This window comes from Dromiciops gliroides, chromosome 4, assembly GCF_019393635.1.
Source record: "Dromiciops gliroides isolate mDroGli1 chromosome 4, mDroGli1.pri, whole genome shotgun sequence".
Taxonomy (NCBI): domain Eukaryota; kingdom Metazoa; phylum Chordata; class Mammalia; order Microbiotheria; family Microbiotheriidae; genus Dromiciops; species Dromiciops gliroides.
Genome location: NC_057864.1, coordinates 293,928,523 through 293,949,066, shown reverse-complemented (window position 1 = coordinate 293,949,066; position 20,544 = coordinate 293,928,523). Strand labels below are relative to the sequence as shown.

Genomic DNA, 20,544 nt, shown 5'->3' with positions numbered 1-20,544 from the left:
TCCTCATCTGTTAAAAGGAGAGAGTTGACCCAGATCCAGAAAAGAACATTACAATTTGGGTATTTAAAAAAATTCTTTTGGTTTTACATCACATTAATCTCCTGATCTATCCCTGGTGAGTCTTCCATTGTAAGAGGGGAAAAATGCTCAGCAAACCCAACCAATACATGTCTGACAGTATATGCAATATCCCACACTCATTGCCCTTCACTTCTGCAACAAAGGAGGGAGGCAGCTTTTCTCCGCTAACAATCAAACACAAACTGAAGTGAGACACAAGAATATAGCTTTTCCCACAAGGGATTCTGGTCACAAATGCATGTTTTTCTGCCTCCCTCATTAGTATCCTATATGTAGCTTTAAAGGATTATGCTTCAATTAAAATAGCATCTAATGAGAGGTGGCAAATTAGGACAAGAGGCTTATCAGGAGGACATGGAGTGTGTTCCTGGCTTCACTGCTGACTTGTTATTTGGTAGATGGCTAAAAGGACTCCCATTTCCCATCTCCCCATGAGAATAATAATCTTATACTGGGGTCCTGCTGCTTTAGAGGGGTCTCATGTTCTCCCTGAACCCGAAGTTCCTTTATAGAAAGGTGCCCTCCATAGAATTTTCCCAAAGGGTATTTGTATTGTTGTTGGTAAGCCTAATAAGAGTGAGGGTTTAAAATCTAATTTTAAAAGCCACCTACAACACTAACTACATTGTCTGCATTTTCAAATCCTGCTCTCAGCTAGCAGACTGAGTCACTGGATGGTTATTTATTAAAAAAAGAAGAAGAAAAAACTGTCCTGCATTTACAAAACTCTGTGGTGGCTTGACTAAAGGACTCCTACTGAAATTAATGGAATTCACACTGGCAAATCCCAAGCTCTACTTTGAAAACTTGCCCCATAGTGATAGTTTAATGTTTCAAACACATTGTAAGTCTTCTGATAGAACATCATGGCAGCTTGTCACAGTAACATAAATGTTATCCAAATAAATCTATGGTGTGACATGCAGAATGAGGAGTATGGAGCAGAGTTTTATGGCATAAGATTATAGATTTATTGCTGGAATGGACCTTAGGGATGTCTAATTCAAGCCCTCAATTTACTGTTGAGGAAATTGAGGCCCGGAGACACAAAGACTGAAAATGGCAGAGCCAGGATTTGAACCGATGTCTTCTGATTTCCAAATTCTATTCTCTTCCTCTTATTTTATTTAACATTGTGAGCCCCACCCCCTGTCTCTTTCTTTTTCTCCCTGCTTTTTATCTCTGCTTCTCCCATTCTTCCTCTTGAAATTTTATGGTCATACCAGCATTCACAGCTCCATTGCCCTGTCTTTCTCTCTCTCTCTCTCTCTCTCTCTCTCTCTCTCTCTCTCTCTCTTTCCTTCCCTTTCTCCCTCCATCACCCAGGCAGGAAGCAAGTGCAATGGCTATTTTACAGACCTCATCCCATTGCTGAATGGCATGAAAACTTTGGCCTGCTCCATTTCTTAGCTGGGTCATTTCACCCCTTCTGAGGTAGGTGAGTGGCTGTCCAGTCCAGGGGCTCACCACACTGATGCTCAACTTAGTTTGAACATATTAGCTTTAGCCCTAACCTTTCAGCCCCACAACAGGGCTAAATTCCAGAATTCAAGTCATGTTTCATCCTCAGGCTTCCTGATAGCACTGATTAGAGGTATGTGCCAATATGCCTAGCATTTACAATTCTCTTTCCATTGTAGCAGTCATTACTCTCATTTGAGAATTTGTTTAATGATATAGAGTTATATTCAACTTAGTGATAGCAAGGTTGTGTAAGGGCTAAAATTCTAGCTATACTGTCTAAAATATCTAATGAGTGGCCGCCAATAAATTATAAGCTTTAGAAAGAGTAAGATTTTTAAGCATTTATTAAGGAGAATAAGAATTTGGTAAAGAGAGAGAGAGAAAGGCCTAGATTCATCTATCTATTAAAGGGGAAAAAGCATTCCTAGCTCCCTTCTCCATCAGAGTCCTCAGGAAAAAGAGAGTGAGCCAGCGCGCCAGCCTCCCCCTTCCTCCTCCCAAAAGCCAACTTCACTTCCTGATGCCAAAGAAAGCTGCATGGTTCCTGCCCTCAGAGGCCCTCTCCTTAGTTGGAGCTTTCCTACAGTAAGTCTCCAGCAGGTGGCATCATTCCAATCGTTACAGGTGTAAAATAATTTCTGTTATATTCTCGCTGACTTCAGCTCCTTCTAGAAAGAAAATCAATAGAAAACAATACAGTGAAAGCTAGGAAAAACCCTCAGAGATCATCTAGTCTAAGCTTCTCATTTTACAGATGAGGAAATTGTGATTCAATGAGGTCAAATGATGGAGGCAACAGGGTAGTGTGGTGGATAGAGTGTTGGACGTGGAGTCAGGAAGACTTAAGTTCAAATCCAGCCTCAGAAACTTACTAGCTGTGTGTGTAAGCCTGCACAAATCACTTAACCTAGGTTTGTCTCAATTTTTCATCTAGCAATATTGTTTTAAGAACAACTTTGAGCAATAAGTAATTTTGACTATTATAAATACCCAAGTTAACTACAAAGGACATATGAAGGAAAACATTATCTGCATCCAGAGAAAGAACTGATAAATAGAGGTATGTATAGGATGATTTTTTGTACATATACACAGATATTTGTGTTTAATGGTAGCCATCTCTAGGATGGGTGGGGGGAAGAGAAGAACAAAAAGGAGAAAAAGATATTTACATGATAACTATTATATATTTAAAAGGAATAGCAAATTGTCCATATTAGGTTTGCAGTTTCATGTGCGATCCTGTTTTTTATTATACTATGTTATGGAAATGCTATTTTATTTCATGAATTAAAAATAAAATAAATAAAACAAATTAAAATGGGAATAATAATAGTACCTACCTCCCAGGATTGTTGTAAGGATAAAATGAGATAATATTTTAGTAAAGAGTTTTGCAATCTTAAAATGCAATATAAATTCTAGTTATTGTTGTTGTTGTTATTGTTACCACTCAAAGTCACATAGGTAGTAAATATCAGAGCTTGTATTAGAACACAAGTCCTCTGACTTTACTTGTGACATCCTTTCCACTTTCATAGGTAGGCCAATTTAGACACAGTGTTGTGTGTGTTAGGATAACAGTAGGAATGGTGATGGAACTGGGAAAACCAGGTCAGGGCTAAAGCTAGGGCTGCTGTCAGGAGAGGTGCATACACATGGATACCAAGGCAGATGGGTGAATGTTGAGACAAGGTGGCAGAGGGGATAAAGTGCCAGAGCTGGAGTCAGGACAGTTTATAATTGAATCCTGACCCAGACCCTTAGACTATGTGACTCTGGGAAAGTCACTAAACCTCTCTTAGGCTCAGGTTCCTTTTCTGGAAACCAGGGGCAATAATAGAACCTTCCTCACAGAGTCAGGGTGAGGATCAAAAAGGATAACATGAATAAAATACTTTACCAACCTTAACAGTGTTGTCTATGCCCATATATACCCAGTTGTATAAACATACATATTTATGTATATAATATATAAGCTTATATACTATATACCATGTTGCATATATATATTGTTCAGTAATTTTTCAGTTGTGTCTGATTCTCTGTGACCCCATTTGGGGTTTTCTTGACAAAGATACTGGAGTGGTTTGCCATTTTCTTCTCCACCTAATTTTACAGGTGAGGAAACTGAGGCAAATAGGGTGAAGTAACTTGCCCAGGGTCACACAGCTAGTAAGTGTCTCAGACCTGATTTGAATTCTGGTCTTCCTGACTCTAGGCCTGGTACTCTATCCACTCTGCTACCTAGATGCCCGTGTGTGTGTGTATGTATACCCCCCCCATATATATATATATATATATATATATATATATATATATATATATATATATATATATATATGTATATATGTACACACACACACATATATGCTACAATAATGAAGTCCTCAAGGGCAAGAACTATTTCATTTCTGTCTTTGTTCTCCCAATATCTAGCACATAGTAGATATTTAATAAATGTTTATTGAATTGCCCTGAATCATGTATATACTTTTGTTACCAAAAAGCTGGAATTGATAACGATGATGATGATGATGATGACAATAACAATAGCTAGCAGTTATAAAGTAGGTCCCAGGGCAACACACACTCTTTCTATTTTCTGTCACCTCCGGAAGTTCTACTTAGAATCCTGGGAATCTGTATGAGTGGTCTTAGGTGATGTTATTAAAGTAGTCAAGAAAACATCTTGTGAAGAGGTCTCTAGGCTTCACCAGTCTGTCAAAGGGGTTCTGAACACACACACACACACACACACACACACAGAGATTAAAGAAACCTGCTCTTTTGCTGCTGATCTGCTCTGGTATAGTACTGAGGGGCATGCGTACTTCTATGGATTTCATTCCTATGGGAAGGGAGGCCTCTACCTGTTAGCATCCTTCCTTAGAGATTACCTTCTATCTACCCTGTGTACATCTTGTATGTACATAGTAGTTTATATGTCATCTTCCTCATTAGAATGGGAGCGCCTACAGGGTTGGGGCTATTTTTAGGTTTCTTTGTATTCTCAGGACTTAGTACAGTGCCTGCCACATAGTAAATACTTAATAAATAGTTGTTGACTGGCCAAAGGTTCTCCCTGAGAATCCAGGAAAGGTTTCATGCAGATAATGGTGCTTGAGGTTTTGAGAAAGAAACTATGAGGTGGAGATAAACAGTGAGTACACTGTAGACACATGGGACAATCAATGTAAAGACATGGAGAGTTTTGCAAACTTTTAAGTATTATGTAAATGCTTCATATTATTGTTGTTGTTATCATTCTATTATACTTATCATAACTCTCCTGGGAGTTGGCTCCCTAGCCTTCCCCACATGAGGAGATGTCAGAGATGCTGTGTGGAAGTATGAGTTCTTGTTACATAAGTGTACAAGTTGTTTCCCCCATCAGAATATAGGTCCTTGATGGCCAAGATTGTTTCATTTTTATGTTTGCATCCCCAGTGCATGTACAGTGTATGACACAGTAGGTGCCTCATGAATGCTTGTTAATTCATTGATTGCTATGTGAAGCACTTTTTAACCCTTTGCAATGCTATATCAGTGTCAGCTATCATCATTAAAAAATATTGCTTTCTTTATTGTAAAGAATTGTCCCACTACATCTTCCTTGAATAAACACTTCTGTAATTATTAAAAAAGACATGGAGACAGGAGATGGAATGTCATGTATGAGAAATAAAGAAAAGCCTATACTGAAGAATATGGGAAGAGGAATAATGTTCACTGGAGCTTGAAAGATAGATTGGGGCCAAGTTGTGCTAAACAGAAGAATTTATATTTATCCTAGAGGCAATAGGAAACTACTAACATTGGTCGAATAGGAGCATCACATAATCAGATTTGCATTTAAGGAAAATTACACACCTTGGCAGGCATGTACAGGAAGGATGTAGGGAGTAATGACTAGGGAGAGTAGGGGAGACTTGAGGCAGGGCGACCAATTAGGATGCTGTTGAAATAATCTGGGCAAGCAGTGATGAGGGCCTGAACTAAGGTAGGTGCTATGTAAATGGAGAGAAAGGGTCAATATGAGAGATGTAAAAATTTAAATGGCAAGATTCAGTGGTGAAAGGCTGATGTGGTCAGTCATTTTTATGAATGCTGGAAAGTCTAAGAAGATGAATCACACGCATCCTTGAATAACAGGTTTGGATTGAGGTTCTGTGACATTTTTGTACCTCCAGGAATCAGGATGCACTTTGACCTTTTGCCAAGATCTGACAAAGACAGGTTTCATTAGCCAGCCTGTGGAAAGAGGTCAGTGTCCATGTGCTTATAGCATGGAAGTTGTTGAGTATGTGCAGTGCCTTAGGCTGCTCTAGACATAGACCTCTAAGTCAGGAATAAATTTAGAGCTCAGTGAGACAAAAATTCCCTGCCACATTCAGTTACCTGTATGGAAAATATTCATTGAGAAATACTCATGGGAATCTAGTTGTGACTATATTACCATGTACATTTTACTTTTAAAAATCCTATCTGTCTTTCAAAGCCCAACTCTGTGCCTATCCTGATCACTCTAGTTAAAAATCAGTCAGTCCTCAAGCATTTATTAAACACTTATTATGTCTTTTCTTCAGACATTACATAGTGTTTATGTAGTTAATGTATAGTTATCCTTTTCACATCACAACTTTCCCCATCATAGTCTTGATACATGGCAGGTTGGCATTAGAAATTAAATGGGAATTTTGGGGGAGTTTTGCAGAAGACACAGATAACATGCTAAGGTCTTCAGAAGACACAGAAAAAGTATTTTTACTTAACATTGACCTACATATAGCCTATGACCAAATACTTAACCCACATTTTACAATAAGGTACTGTAAACACCCCATAAAAGAAAATGAAAAAATTCAGATTTCTTCTCTGGTATGAAGGAAGGGCCAGAAAATTTTACACGAACTGTGAGGGTGGGGAGTGAAGGGTGGCGTGGAGTTGGGGGACAGGCATTGCCTCTAACCTCCATGATGTGGAAGGGATAACTGTATTTGTTGTGTGGTATTTTATGTTTATTTATATGTCATGTCCTCTCTGCTTGGATGTGGGCTCCATGAGAAGCTTTGATTATTTCTAAGTTGTCTTTGTTTTGCCCTTAGACCTGAATGAAAAATCTAAGGAAGTTAATAAATAGTTGTTAAATGGATAGATTAATAAGTGAGTTACTCTATCAAAGTGAAGCAGATGCTTTGCAAATCACTCATGTACTCATCAGGTATTACTTGGTGGCATAAATATTTGTAGGGCATCTTGGTGGCATAATGAATAAAGTTTCAGACCTAGAGTCAGGAAGACTTGAGTTCAAATTTGACCTCAGACCCTTACTAGCTGTGTGACTCTCAGCAAGTCATTTAACTGTTTGCCTCAATTTCCTCATCTGTAAAATGAGCTGGAGAAGGAAATGGCAAACCATACTAGTATCTTTGTCAAGAAAATCCCAAAAGGGGTCATAAAGACTTAGATACGCCTGAAAAATGACTAAACAACAACAAATAAAAGAATTATCTGTACATGTGTAACCCCTTTGTACAATTGTAAAACTACATTAGGGTAGGACTCTCTTAACTAATCCTTATATATTCCTCAAACGCCTAGAACTACTCAATCAATGAATGAACATTTATTAAGAGTCTATTATGTGTCAGGTACTGTGCTAAGTGCTAGGGATCCAAAAAAGAGGCAAAAAGAGTACCTGCCCTCAAGGATCTTACAGTCTAAGCGGGGGGAGAGGGGGACAACGTGAAAAGAAATACATACAGAGCAAGCTACATACAGGATAAATGGGAAATAATAGAGGGAAGGCATTAGAATGAAGAAGGGTTGGGGAAGGCTTCCTGTAGAAGGTGGGATTTTTGGTTGGGACTGACTAAATGAATAAATGTTTATTGAATGAATGAAATAAGAACCAATTTTATTATTGAAAGAGTCTTAGAAATAATCTCCAGTTTCACAATTTTACCAATAAGAAAACCAGAGTTCAGAGAAGTGAAACAATTTGTCTAAGGCCACAGAGCTGCTAAGTTAGGGGTACAGCAAACATTTAGAGAAAATGACTTAAAGAAAGGAGGATTCAGAAGCCAGAGCTGAGATGAAAAAACACTTTTTTTTCCATTTTGAATGCTATTTTGTTTACTCATGTTGGCCGAATTTTGCATTTTTCATGTTTGTTTTGTAGCCTTTTCTAGTAATTTATGATAATAGAGTTCATAACTAGAGGGAACCTCTGAGACTATCAATTCCAACCTCCTCATGTTTTGGGCAAGGAAACAGGCACGGACAATTTAATTGACTTGACATGCTCACAGCTAGCTAGTAGAGGAACTTGGACCCAGACTCAGGTTTCCTAATTTTTAGTCCAACATTCTTGCTATTCCACCATGCTGTTTCTCTTATTAATATTAATATTTCAAGAACCAATTCTTACTGATTAGGAATGAATTTCTATCTAATGATTTCACCTAATTTCTTAAACCTAAATGAACTCTTTGTAAAATGCCCTCTTGTAGTATACACACTATATAGCATATTCTTAAAAAATTAAAGTTTACTTCAGTAGAAAAGTTAACTACTCAGTAAAATCCATGTAGCTTTAAGCTTTGAGAAACGGCTGTTCACTTTGCTGGAAGCTAAGCCTTCTATGCATTCTCCCAGATCATGCCAGGTGTTCAGGCTACTCCATGAGTTCAAATTTAGTGCACTAGAGTAATAATTTCCTGAAAAGGCATCTGAGTGGCCTTTAAGAACTAACAAGCATTCCAAAGTATTCCCAAGGAGGAGTTCTCCTGCTCTGGGCAATCTGGCCAATTAGGAAATATGCTGGAATCCAGGTAGCTGTCTTCCTTATGGGGTGAAATTTGGTACAAAACAGGACTGTCCTGGATCCTATCCAAGGAGGTAGTGAAGTGACCACAGGAACTCATTTATTGCTCTGCAGTTTCCCTGGTGGCAGCATTTTGGGAGCCTCAAGTGTAGATGGGAACTGCAAAGTAACTACAAGTTGGGTTATTGCTTTTTTCCCCTATTTTTCTTTCAAGGTAGATGGCAGCAATAGGCAAACTGATTCTGTTACTTTCATGCATGCAAAATACATATACAGTATCTTGTCTGCAAATTTCAGACTTATTTTTTCTCTTTCTTAAAGATATTCGCTGAAGATTACCTGATTTCCTGAACATTTCCTGCTGGCCGTGGATACCATTTATTTTAATCCAAAAGTAACAAAAATAATTGAGCATACAGTATTTTCTGACTATCCAAGTAGGTTAAAGGCTCGGCTAATTCATCATGGTTATTTCTTTTTTGTTCCATGTTTTTTATTTACTTTTTTTTTTTTTTTTGGTATGAGTACTTTGACTGAAATGGAAAACAAATGCCATCTTGGTTTGCATTAAAATAGGCATAGCTTTCAGGAATTAAAGAGGCAATAGTCATTCTGCTCTCTGTCCTTGCCAGATCAGTTCTGGAATGCTGTGCTCAGTTCTGGGTGTCACAGTTTAAGAAAGTCATTGGTTAACTGGAGCATATTCAGAGAAGGGGAACAAGGTTGATAACGGGCCAGTGGACAGTTGCTGGCGCAGTGGATAGAGTTCCAGGCCTGGAGCCAGGAAGGAAGACTCATCTTCCTGAGTTCACATCTGGTCTCAGACACTTACTAGCTATGTGACCCTGGGCAAGTCACCCTATTTGCCTGTTTTCCTCATCTGTAAAATGAATTGGAGAAGGAAATGGCAAACCACTCCAGCATCTTTGCCAAGAAAAACCCCAAATGGGCTCATGAAGAATCAGGCATGAGTGAAAAATGACTGAACTATAACAAGAGATGAAAGGAACTGGACATATTAGAGAGTAGAAAAATAAGGAGTAGAAGAGTTAGTTTTAGGAGAAATGCTGATAAATTGAGCTGTTCAAAAGTGGAATGTGGGCTGCCTTAGGAGGTGGTGGATTCTTCTTCACTGGAGATCTTCAAACACAGGCTGAATGACTTCACCAGATCTGTTAAAGTGGGAATTCCTTTTGGGCATGGGTTAGACAAGATGGGTACTGAAGTCCCTTCCAACTCAAATTCTGTGATTCTGATAAAACATTCTGTTCTTCATGTGACAATTAGGGCTCAAATGAAAATGGTCAATTTGGATAAACTTGTAGAATTAGCCTATATGTTTTTTTTCAGACTTTGGATACATTGAATTAAAGGAAAAATGTGAGCTGGAAATATGCCAGAGAGGAAATGGTATGAAAATCAAAGTAAGAACAGTGTGGAGAAGACAAATTAGGTGTTGAAAAATAATACAATTCTTCAATAAAACTCTTTAAAGCCAAAGATAGAAGAGGAACGGACATGTGTATGTGTGTGTGAATCTCTCTCCCTATCTATCTATCTATCTATCTATCTATCTATCTATCTATCTATCTATCTATCTATCTATAAGTTTAAAAATGGTGAGGGGGTTGGTGGGAGCAGTTTTGGAATTCCATTGATCCACCTTCTGAAAACATGGGCGGTTGTCTCTTTATGAAGATAAACTCACACTTATGGATCCAGACAGGTACAGGAGTGCAGGCGATTATAATACAGCCAGTTACTTTTGGTTTTAGTGAAGCTAAGACTCTGGTTTATCATTTTTTTTCTTTTCCTAAACACAACAGTTATTGAAATTTTCTTGAAGGCCTGATATTAAGCTTCAAAGGAATATGTTTGAGAAATGTCTCTCTTGTGATTTATCCCTCTACTCTTAATCAGGACTCAAGTTGCTTAAAAAATAAAAAAGCTTTTAAAACAGGAATGAAAGAGATTAAGAGACATATATATATATATATATGTATATATATGTTATGTATGTATGTGTGTGGGTGTGTGTATATAATTCTAAGTATAGATTCATGAATAATATCAGACTGATGTCTTATGCTTCCTGGGGAAATGTACTGCTAGACTGAAAAAAGATGCCCAAATATAGCTTTCTTCAGAAGAAGACACCAAAGGGCCCAAGGAGTCACTGCTAGAAATAATTTGTCAGACTTTCTGACAGATTGGGCTCATTATTATAATTTAAGTACTAGTCTTTGGTACCATTTGCTATTCACTGGAAGGTCATTAATGAAAGCTAGAAAGGAGGACTACGAAATCACTTTTTGTGAGATGATCTGAACATTTTTACCACTTTGAATAATCTGTGTCAGGCTGCAAAGGTAATCACCAAATGTTTATAGCGCAGGTAGACAAGCCAGGTAAATTAAGGACAATATGAGTAATAATGATTAAGTGCCAAGCCAAAGACATTCTGCCAACCAGGAGTATAATGATCAATACCCATAGCTGTGAGAATATCATTACTACCATGCTGGGAGAGATGTACATTGAACAAACTGGAGATATAAGAAGGAGGTTCTTTTATTGAAGACAGGATCTTATCAGCTTTAAAATAACTCCCCTCAAACACACAGGGAGTTAAATCAATAGTGCTGTGAAAGAAAACTCCTAATTTTAAGAAAGGACATAGATGTCTTCACTCAGCTTAAACGTGGCTAAAAGATGTTTTCATAAAACATGAAAATATAATATGTATGTATATTTCATAAGTTAATGATTTCTTGTAGTACTTTGTCACTGTCTTTTTGGCATCATGGGCAGAGAGAACAGTCTGGGAAGAGAAAACTGGAAAGTCTTTGAGACTTGGCCCTTGCCTACATTCAACAAAAAAGAAACAAACAAATCCCCATATTGCAGCATAAAACTGTGAAGTAGTCATTCTTGGGCTTAACAGCACAAATGGACTGCTAGGCACTTTATTGGCTACAGTTATCTTTGATTAATTGGAAAGATGGGCCAGTGGCCAAAGACCATGTTCACCTTGTCAAAGGTAGTAGTTTTTCATATATGTACTCATGAGCCAATGCCTAGGCCACAACAATCTTCTGGATGATCTCCTTTTGGGAATAGTTGAAAGATTTTCAAGGGGAGTTCAAGGAGGACATTTGACATGGATATCAAATTGTGGAATCCTAGGGGTCAGTGAGAAGTCATCTATTCCATTGTTTTACATCTTACTAGGGTCGGAGCTATGATACCCATAGACAAATGAGAACTTGTTTTTTTATTTTTATTTTTATTTTTTCGGGGCAATGAGGGTTAAATGACTTGCCAGGGTCACACAGCAAGTAACTGTCAAGTGTCTGAGGCCAGATTTGAACTCAGGTCCTCCTGAATCCAGGGCTGGTACTTTATCCATTGTGCCACCTGGCTCCCCCAGAGAACTTGTTTTTAATAAACTACAAGGCTCTGAGATTCAGAATGGTATAAAGAATAGAGAGTTGTGACTTTAGAGTCAGGAAGACTTGGGTTCAAATCCAATCTGTCATATGTAGTGGCTATGCAACCATGGGCAAGCCCCTTGATCTCTTAGTGCCCTAAGGAAATCTATAATTATAAGTTGCAGAGCAGGCACTAACTTGAATTGGTAAGAGGAATTTCCTTAATGGGAGTTCTCCATATCAATGAAATCATAATCCAGACCTAAAAAACATGTGACTATATAAATGTGAGCTTAGATCATGAGCATAATCATCAATTGATTAATCTGATTTTATATTATTTTGTTTTTCAGGGCAATGAGGGTTAAGTGACTTGCCCAGGGTCACACAGCTAGTAAGGTGTCAAATGTCTGAGGCCGGATTTGAACTCAAGTCCTCTTGAATCCAGGACTGGTACTTTATCTACTGCACCACCTAGCTGTCCACATCTGATTTTATTCTACTATGGCTAAGAAAAAAGTAATCTAAACAAGAATATAGTATTTGTGCAACCTATTGTAATACATTTACTTTACCTTATACTTTGTTTTTGTTCAGTTGTTTTAGTTGTGTCTGACTCTTTGTGTCCACATTTGAGGGTTATTGGCAAAAATACTGGACTAGGTTGCCACTTCCTTCTCCAGCTCATTTTACAAATGAGGAAACTGAGGCAAAGAGGGTCAAGTGACTTGTCCAGTGTCATCCATCTGAGGCTGGATTTGAACTCAGGAAGAGGAGTCTTCCTGATTTCCAGTCCAGTGCTCTATCAACTGTGTCACCTAGCTACTTTATTACTTTAATCAAATCTCTATATGGCAGTTTATGCCACTATCAAATGAACTTCCAGTATAACACAGCTTGTTATTACACAGATTAGTTAGATTCCAGATGAGGGAGGTAGGGAATAAGCATTAATATAGTGTCTACTGTGTACGGGGCACTGTGCAAATATTATCTTATTTGATGAAATCATAACGAGTACATACAGTATAAGCTAGAAGTAACAGTTATTCCAAACCCAATCCTAGTTCTGTCTCCTGAACTAGTTATCAGTGAGCTTAACTTTGATGACATTAACTCTTTTTTGCAAAGCAATTAATGTAGCAGGAATAAAACATTGAGTGAATGAAAAGACTAGACAATACTATACTTTGAACTCAATTAAATCGCAGCTATCTCTGCATAAAATGACACCCAAACTGTAAAGTATGTATCAATTCATATGGGCCTCTAACAGGAGGGATAGATCAAAGAGAATAGGATGCCATTTCAGCTATTTTTTTTTTAAAGAAACATTGGTATCTGAGGCAGGAAGAGAAGAGATTCAAGGACCAAGGGCAGCTGAGGCATCTGTAGACAAAAAGCAGTTATCAAAAGGCTGCAGGCTCCTATAGATGGAATTTTCTTTCTAGCTCTCATGCTAGAATAAAAGCTGCCCCAACCTCTGGTATTGGAGGGAAACCAATTTTAAATTGGTTTTAAAATCTGGAGTGGGAGATTCCTGTAACCATCCACAAAACCTTCCTCATCCAGTAAAAGTTGAGTGAATTTTGGCTGCCCATTTGTTATCTGGATTGGTTAGTTATGGTCTCCCCAGGGAATATGAAGTCCTTTTTTGTGAGGCAGTCTAGGCTTAAGCTTGGCTGGGGATGTAGAGTTGAAACAAGCAAGTCTTGAGTAAAATGAAGTCTCTTTAGTTACATGCTTCTGGTGGGCTACCCCTGAAAATCAGGGATTCCCACACTCATGTCTTTGCCTGTAAGGTAGCATAGCGACTCTGACAACAGAAAGGGATCATATCTTCTGAGAGAAGAGATATTCAGACAAATAAATAGCAATAGCCTGCATTCAGCCCCCAGAGAGGCATCTGAGGACTGTGATAATTTATAATTCACTTTGAGTTTTCTTTTCCCCCAACCCCAAGTTTTAAAAAATAATGCTGAATCTTGACATGAAAGACCCAACTCAATAAAACATTCTGTGAAAAAGAAGGTCTGTACTTGTATATCAAAGCAGCCAGATAATGAAAAGAAATGGTCAATTTGAATAAATCGCAGAATGTGAGCATTGTAAGGTACCTTAGAGATCCCTTAGGTCAACCCTCTTTTTATTTTACAGACTGAGGGCCTGAAATGGGAAGTGAGTTTGCCTGTATTTATATACGTGGTTAGATCTGGTTAGGATTTGAACCCAGCTCCTGGGTTCGTAGTCTTCTTCCTTTCTAGCTTTCATTAATGACCATAACAAAGTCTTCCAAGTTTATTGTCCATAATATGGGGTTGAATATCTTTGCCTTGCAGAGATACTATGGGGAAACAATTCTGTAAACTTGACTTTATCAGGAAGAATACTGGATTTGAAGTCAGAGAATCTAGGTTGGAATCCAGCTCTACCACTTGCTACCTGTGTGACTTTGGGCAAATGGATTTCCCTCTCTTGGTCCGCAGTTTCCTCAACTGTGAAATGGGGGAGGTTGAATCAAATGACCTCTGAGGTCCCTTCCAGAACTCACTTAAGTCCAATTTACATGCAAGTGAAGGACTTCACTGGGGTGATGTCTCTGGTCTCCAACAAACTACAAAACCCCTAAATCAGTGATGGTGACATGGAATAATCAGTAGCGTGCTGGTCTTGGAGTCAGAAGGACCTGAGTTCAAATTTGCCTCAGATACTTACTACATATAGACCCTGGCAAGAATCTCTCATCTTCTGGGGTTCCCTGAGTCAGCTTCTGGAGCAAAGGCTAGCCCAGCATTCTTCTGCTGGCTATCTTACTGTTGAACTAAATGTGTTGTCAGGAGGGAGAGGGGAGAATGCCAAGAGTGATCTCTGAGTGACAAAGCAGTGTAGCTCCAGGGAGTCTACTTCCCCCAGGTGGTTTCTCCTATATGTCTGTGTGAGTCTTCTTCTGTTGTGCATGTACCTGGAGCGAATCTCATGTAGTAGATTGTACTATGGACTTCTGGAGATTTTAAGGCACAGAATTCACAAATAGGACTGGAAAGTGGCAAGCTAGTGACAGCTGCATGTCTGAAAACACCTTCTGGATGTTACCTGCATGACCTTGGGTAAGTCACTTAATTTCCCCTGGGTCTCAGTTTACTCATCACAGGCAGCTAGATGGCACAGTAAAAATGGTGTGCTGGGCCTGGAGTCAGGAAGTTCTGAGTTATCATCTCAGGGAGGGAGGAGGGTAGGGGGGGGGAAGGATAGAGTTTGGAACTCAGAACTTTAAAAAACCACACAAATGTTAAATATATATATGTATTTTTTTTGCAGGGCAATGAGGGTTAAGTGACTTGCCCAGGGTCCCACAGCTAGTAAGTGTCAAGTGTCTGAGGCTGGATTTGAACTCAGATCCTCCTGAATCCAGGGCTGGTGCTTTATCCACGGCACCACCTAGCTGCCCCATAACTTTTTTTTTTTTTTTTGCAGGGCAATGAGGCTTAAGTAACTTGCCCAAGGTCACACAGCTAGTAAGTGTCAAGTGTCTGAGGCCTGATTTGAACTCAGGTCCTCTAAATAATTGTTTTAACACAAAATTGGGGAAAAAATATATTAAGTGAAAAAAATCTGGCGTCAGATACTTAGGCTTTGTGATGCTGGGCAAGTCATTTAACCTTCTGTTTACCTCAGGTTTCCTCAATTGTAAAATGAGGATTATAATAACACTACTTCATAGTATTGTTGTATAAAAAAGTGAGATAATATTTGTAAAAACAGCACAGTGCCGGGCACATAGCAGGGGTTCTTAATAAATACTTGTTTCCTTTCCTACTTCTTTTCATCAATAAAAATTAGGGCATTGAACTTGATGATCTTTGACTTCTCTTCCAGCTTTAGATCCTAAGATCCCATTATGTGTCTGTGTTAGAAGTCATGAGACTATTATAGTTAGGGGTCATGTAACCCTTGATACTTAATATTGAATAAAAAGGAAACATCAGCTATGGTAATAAGAAGAAGAAGCCGAAACAATGTTGAAGTCCCCACAGTCTATTTTGGTTTGAACTTCAGTCTAAAAATTGAGATAGAGAAAGATCAGAGAGAATGAGGAAAAACTCAGTCTTTGACAAATGAAGTAGGGGAAAGACTACTTGTCTAAGCTCATTGTTAGTGTTGGAGCCATGATGCTATTTGTACCATTCATTAATAGCATCTGACATCATGTCACTTTATGTTGGGTAGCCAAGTAGATAGGGTTCAGAGCATCCTTGTTGGGGTGGCAGATCCAGTGTAGCCTGCTTACAGTGAGGAAGCACTTAGCTCACTTTGTTCACTAGACCTTCGAGAAGTCTGAGATAGAACTATTGTTGCTACTCCTCAGTCATTTCAGTCATGTCTGACTGTTTGTGAACCCATTTGGAGTTTCTTGCAAAGAAAACTTCCTTCTAACAGCTCATTTTACAGATAAGGAAACTGAGGTAAACAGGGTTTAAAGACTTGATCAGAGTCACACAGTTTTGAAGTACCTTGAGGTCAGATTTCGAACTTAGGAAAGATGAGTCTGCCTGACTCTCTAGGCTCAGCACTGTATCCCACGGAACACCTAGCACACTGCCCCCCTCCCCAAAGAATAAGTAAGGCAAATAATAATTCTGTTTGGACATTCCTTGAATCTGCTTGTGTTAGTAAGTAGCAAACAGAAGCAATACATCTTGCCCATACCTGGATATATCAACTTATTCTGGGGAAAAACCCATAGTTCTTGTACCTAGAGTTCAGAAAACACTAAAAGCTAATTAAGTCTGACTCACTAATTGATGGTCAACTAATAATCAATACATGAAATACACTGCTGGGGGGCTTGTAATTGAGAGTATTAGAGACATTCTTTTCCCCCCAATCTCCTTCTTCTTCTAAGATATACCCTTAGACCCCCTCCAAGAGATATAGTAGTTGCCCCTGGGGACCTACTCTGCCAGTGTGAATGTTGGGATAGTAGCCCAGGATGACTTGGAACCACATCTTTTGCCTAGAGATGCCATTTAAGCCCCTGATCCTTATTTCTCAAAGGTCTTTTACAACAGAATTGTATACTGTGACTTCTGGTATAGACCATTACATTTTAGATTTCCAGACTGGCAGGATTGGTTGGTGAGGGACTATGTGAAAGTAGCTACGACTACATAGGGTCATGTAGAAACCGATGACTTCTGTGTAGCCTTGAAAAAAAATCCCTGCCAGCAAATCAACCATGAATGTGTTCTTTTGATTCAATGAAAGAGAATCCTTTGAAACACAATACTTCCATGGTCCTCATTGAAGGGCATTTTTATGGCTGTTAGACATTCATCCATCCCAGGTTATCTCAATGAACGTACTGTGTGTCATTATCATAGCAAGGAGAACATTGGTATGCGTTGAAATCGATGCTTAGTTCAGATCAGCCCCTGAAGCACTGGATCAATTTCACCATGCATCAACATGGAAGGCCCAGACAAGGATTTGGTGCCATTGTCTCTGGTCAGTATCATGGCTTTGATGCTCACCTAGACACAGAATGGTTTTCTGGCAAATCGCAATCTTCCTTGCCATCCTCTGTAGCGACAGCAGCAGCAGCTGACCAGATACGGATGATGAAACTCCAAACCAAAGACGACAATCATCACAAACTCCTAAAAGGACAAATAAAGAAATATATTTGTGGTAGCGGGTTTTTGGGTAGCTCTGAATATGTACAGGCAACCACCCGAAACTCTCAGTTTAACTGGACGTTGGAAGTCAGCTAGTCCAAACTTCTTAAACTGAGGCCCAGAGTTGGGCAATGACTTATCCAAGGTCTCAAGGAAATTAAGGGTAGTACTAGGAATTTGACCCAGGGGCTCAGACTGTTTCTATTACAATCACACCAAGGACCTCTTATACTCTATCATGCTGCTTTTGTTCTTTTCTGGAATCAAAACTACAGCAAAACATTAGATCCTTGCATATACATGCAGCTGGGGTGGCTCAGGTGTATAGAGCACTGGGCTTGGAGTTAGGAAGACCTGAGTTCAAATCTAGTCTCAGACACTTCCTAGCTGTGTGACGCCTGGGTAAGTCCCTTAACCTCTGATTACCTGACAAAATAGATCCACTAGATCCACTGGAGAAAGAAACGGCAAACCACTGAGGTATCTTCACTAAGAAAACCCCAAAGGGGTCATGAATGAATGACATGACTGAAATGACTGAATAACAACACATACATGCAGAAAAATATTATCTTCCTCAAGTCTACATTTTAGGGCTCTGATCCAATCCCCAGATATAGAGGCTGAATAACTGTCATATCCTGTCCAATCCATATGGAGAATAGTTGGCTTTATATTAGCTACCTAGTAATGTTAGAATGCCTGAATTTAAAACTGAAACCTAATTTCAAGGTGTATATATTAGGTAGAAAACATTTTCATTTTAATGTGTTGTGGTGATTGAGAGAGAGAAAAGAGTGAGGAGAGAAGAAGAAGAAGAAGAAGAAGAAGAAGAAGAAGAAGAAGAAGAAGAAGAAGAAGAAGAAGAAGAAGAAGAAGGAGGAGGAGGAGGAGGAGGAGGAGGAGGAGGGGGGGGGGGGGGAGGGGGAGGGGGGGAAGGAGAGAATTTTCAAGCCTGTGAAGCTGACCAGTTTAGTGGGATAGCAAACATTTATTCATTAATTTTGTTCCTTTTTTGTAGTTTTAAATGAGGCAGCATGTGGTTCTTTGAATTGAGAACTGGTCTGGGAGCTAGGACAGATCTGGGGTTAAAGTCTTAGCCTCTGTCACATACTAGCTTTGTGACCCCAAGCAAATAATTTAACCTCTCCTTGCTCTAGTCGACTCTCTAAGATTCTACATTGCAGAGAAAGTGCCAACCTGCTCTGGTAGAGGAATTTCTCACCTGAGAGATCCCTATTATCAATGAAACTATGATTCAATCCCTTTCCTTACAATTTAATCATGTTTTTAACAAAACAGTGGACCATGGGAGTGTGGACATTCATTTACAGTACAAATCTACTGCAGGAGAGGAGAAATCAAATCCCAAGAACTTGATATCCATTGGCAAGTTAGCTTGTTGTGTTATCTGCCCCCCCCCCCGCATGATAAAGTCAAGTTTATGGATCCATGACTCTGGAATCATTTAGGAAGAGTTGGGAGTTTAACCCAGGGGAAAGGCAAACTCAAAATGGCTCATTAAGTGGCTTGTCATAGAATAAAAGGCCAAAATTACATTTGGAAGGTAAAAGCTTTTCCCTGTCAAGAATAACATAATTAAATTGTCATACTGATTAGCTAGGGAACAAGTGCTATGTTGATCAAAATTAGTTCTTTGCTATTTCATAGTGCTCTTAAAACAAAACAAACAAACCAGAGTGACCCCAATTCTTTCCTCCCTACGTGGTAGGGGCGGTAGAGGAAGACAGTTCAACTGCTGCCTCAGACCTTTTAGTATCTGTGTTACCCTGGGCAAAGCACTTGATCTCTCTTAGTCTTAGTTTCTTCATCTATAAAGTGGGGATAATCCATAGCACTAATCTCACAGGGTTATCATGATAATCAGATAAGATAATGTATGAAAAAAGTTTTGCTGCTGCTGTTACTACTAATACTATTATAACTACTTTTACTAACACTCTTATTATTATAAGTACTTTGATTACTATTACTATAACGATTTCAACTACTATTATAACTACCTTATATTACTACTTACCCCCCCCACTACTATAACTACTTCAACTACCACTACTATTATAACAACTTCAATTACTATCCCTACTACTATCCTAACTACTTCAACTCCTACTACTATAACTACTTTTATACCTACTTGAACTACTACTAATATTATAACTAGTTTGACTACTACTATCATACTACTTCAATTACTACTCCTACTACTATGATAGCTACTATTACTATTATAACTATTTAAACTACTACTCTTATAACTACTTCAACTACTACTACTATTACCACTAGTAATAATTATATAAATAATGATTGGTGGAATATATATGATATGATATGGAATTAAGGACAAGCCTCATGCTTCTCCTTATGCATAAGGGAAACATCTTGAGTTACTGATGAGAGATGGTGGACATGATATCAAAAGTTAAGTTGTTGGCAAATATGTGATATGAGAATCTTCAATTATATGTGTGGTTGTAGGGCTATAGGATCATAGGGTTAGAAGGTGTTCAGTTCCACTTCAACTGTGTCTCAGACAAATTAAGTGACTTGTCCAGGGCAACAAAGTTGTAAAGAGAAGTTTTAAAAAGAACCAATTAAATGAAAGAATTAAAAATTAACACAATAGACTGGACTTGGCTAGTCACACATAGGGAGAGAACAGTTTTTAAGAGATGATTCATTCATTGATCTTGCTAGTAACATTAAACTCCAGGGGACAGAAAAACACCAGAGGGTGTATTTTTAAAAACCTTGCTTAGGGGAAAGGGAAAATGGCTTTACATATTGTAGAAAGTTACAATCTGTCCTGAGGTATAAGTAAGTAGTTTAGCCACAGAGAATCTGAGTGTAATGTTCCCCCCAAATAAACAAGGTATTTGCACTATATAAAACACCATTTTTAAAGCCCCAAATTTGAGATTATGGAATTTCACAGCAGAAAATTCATTACATGAAGAGTAGAGAATATATTTCACATTACTTTTCCATTAACTATTATCTAGCAGAATCAGCATAGCAAGGGAGAACAGTATTTTAGAAA

At 38.6% G+C, this 20,544-nt stretch overlaps 1 protein-coding gene across 1 annotated transcript in view; it reads right to left on the bottom strand.

Annotated features, from left to right (window-relative positions):
* The window catches only part of KCNQ5 (potassium voltage-gated channel subfamily Q member 5), a 713,228-nt gene that overhangs the window by 165,422 nt on the left and 527,262 nt on the right, over positions 1-20,544 (bottom strand). The window contains 1 exon segment of the mRNA XM_044003672.1: positions 17,343-17,462. Within this exon segment, the coding sequence (XP_043859607.1) occupies positions 17,343-17,462 (120 nt within the window).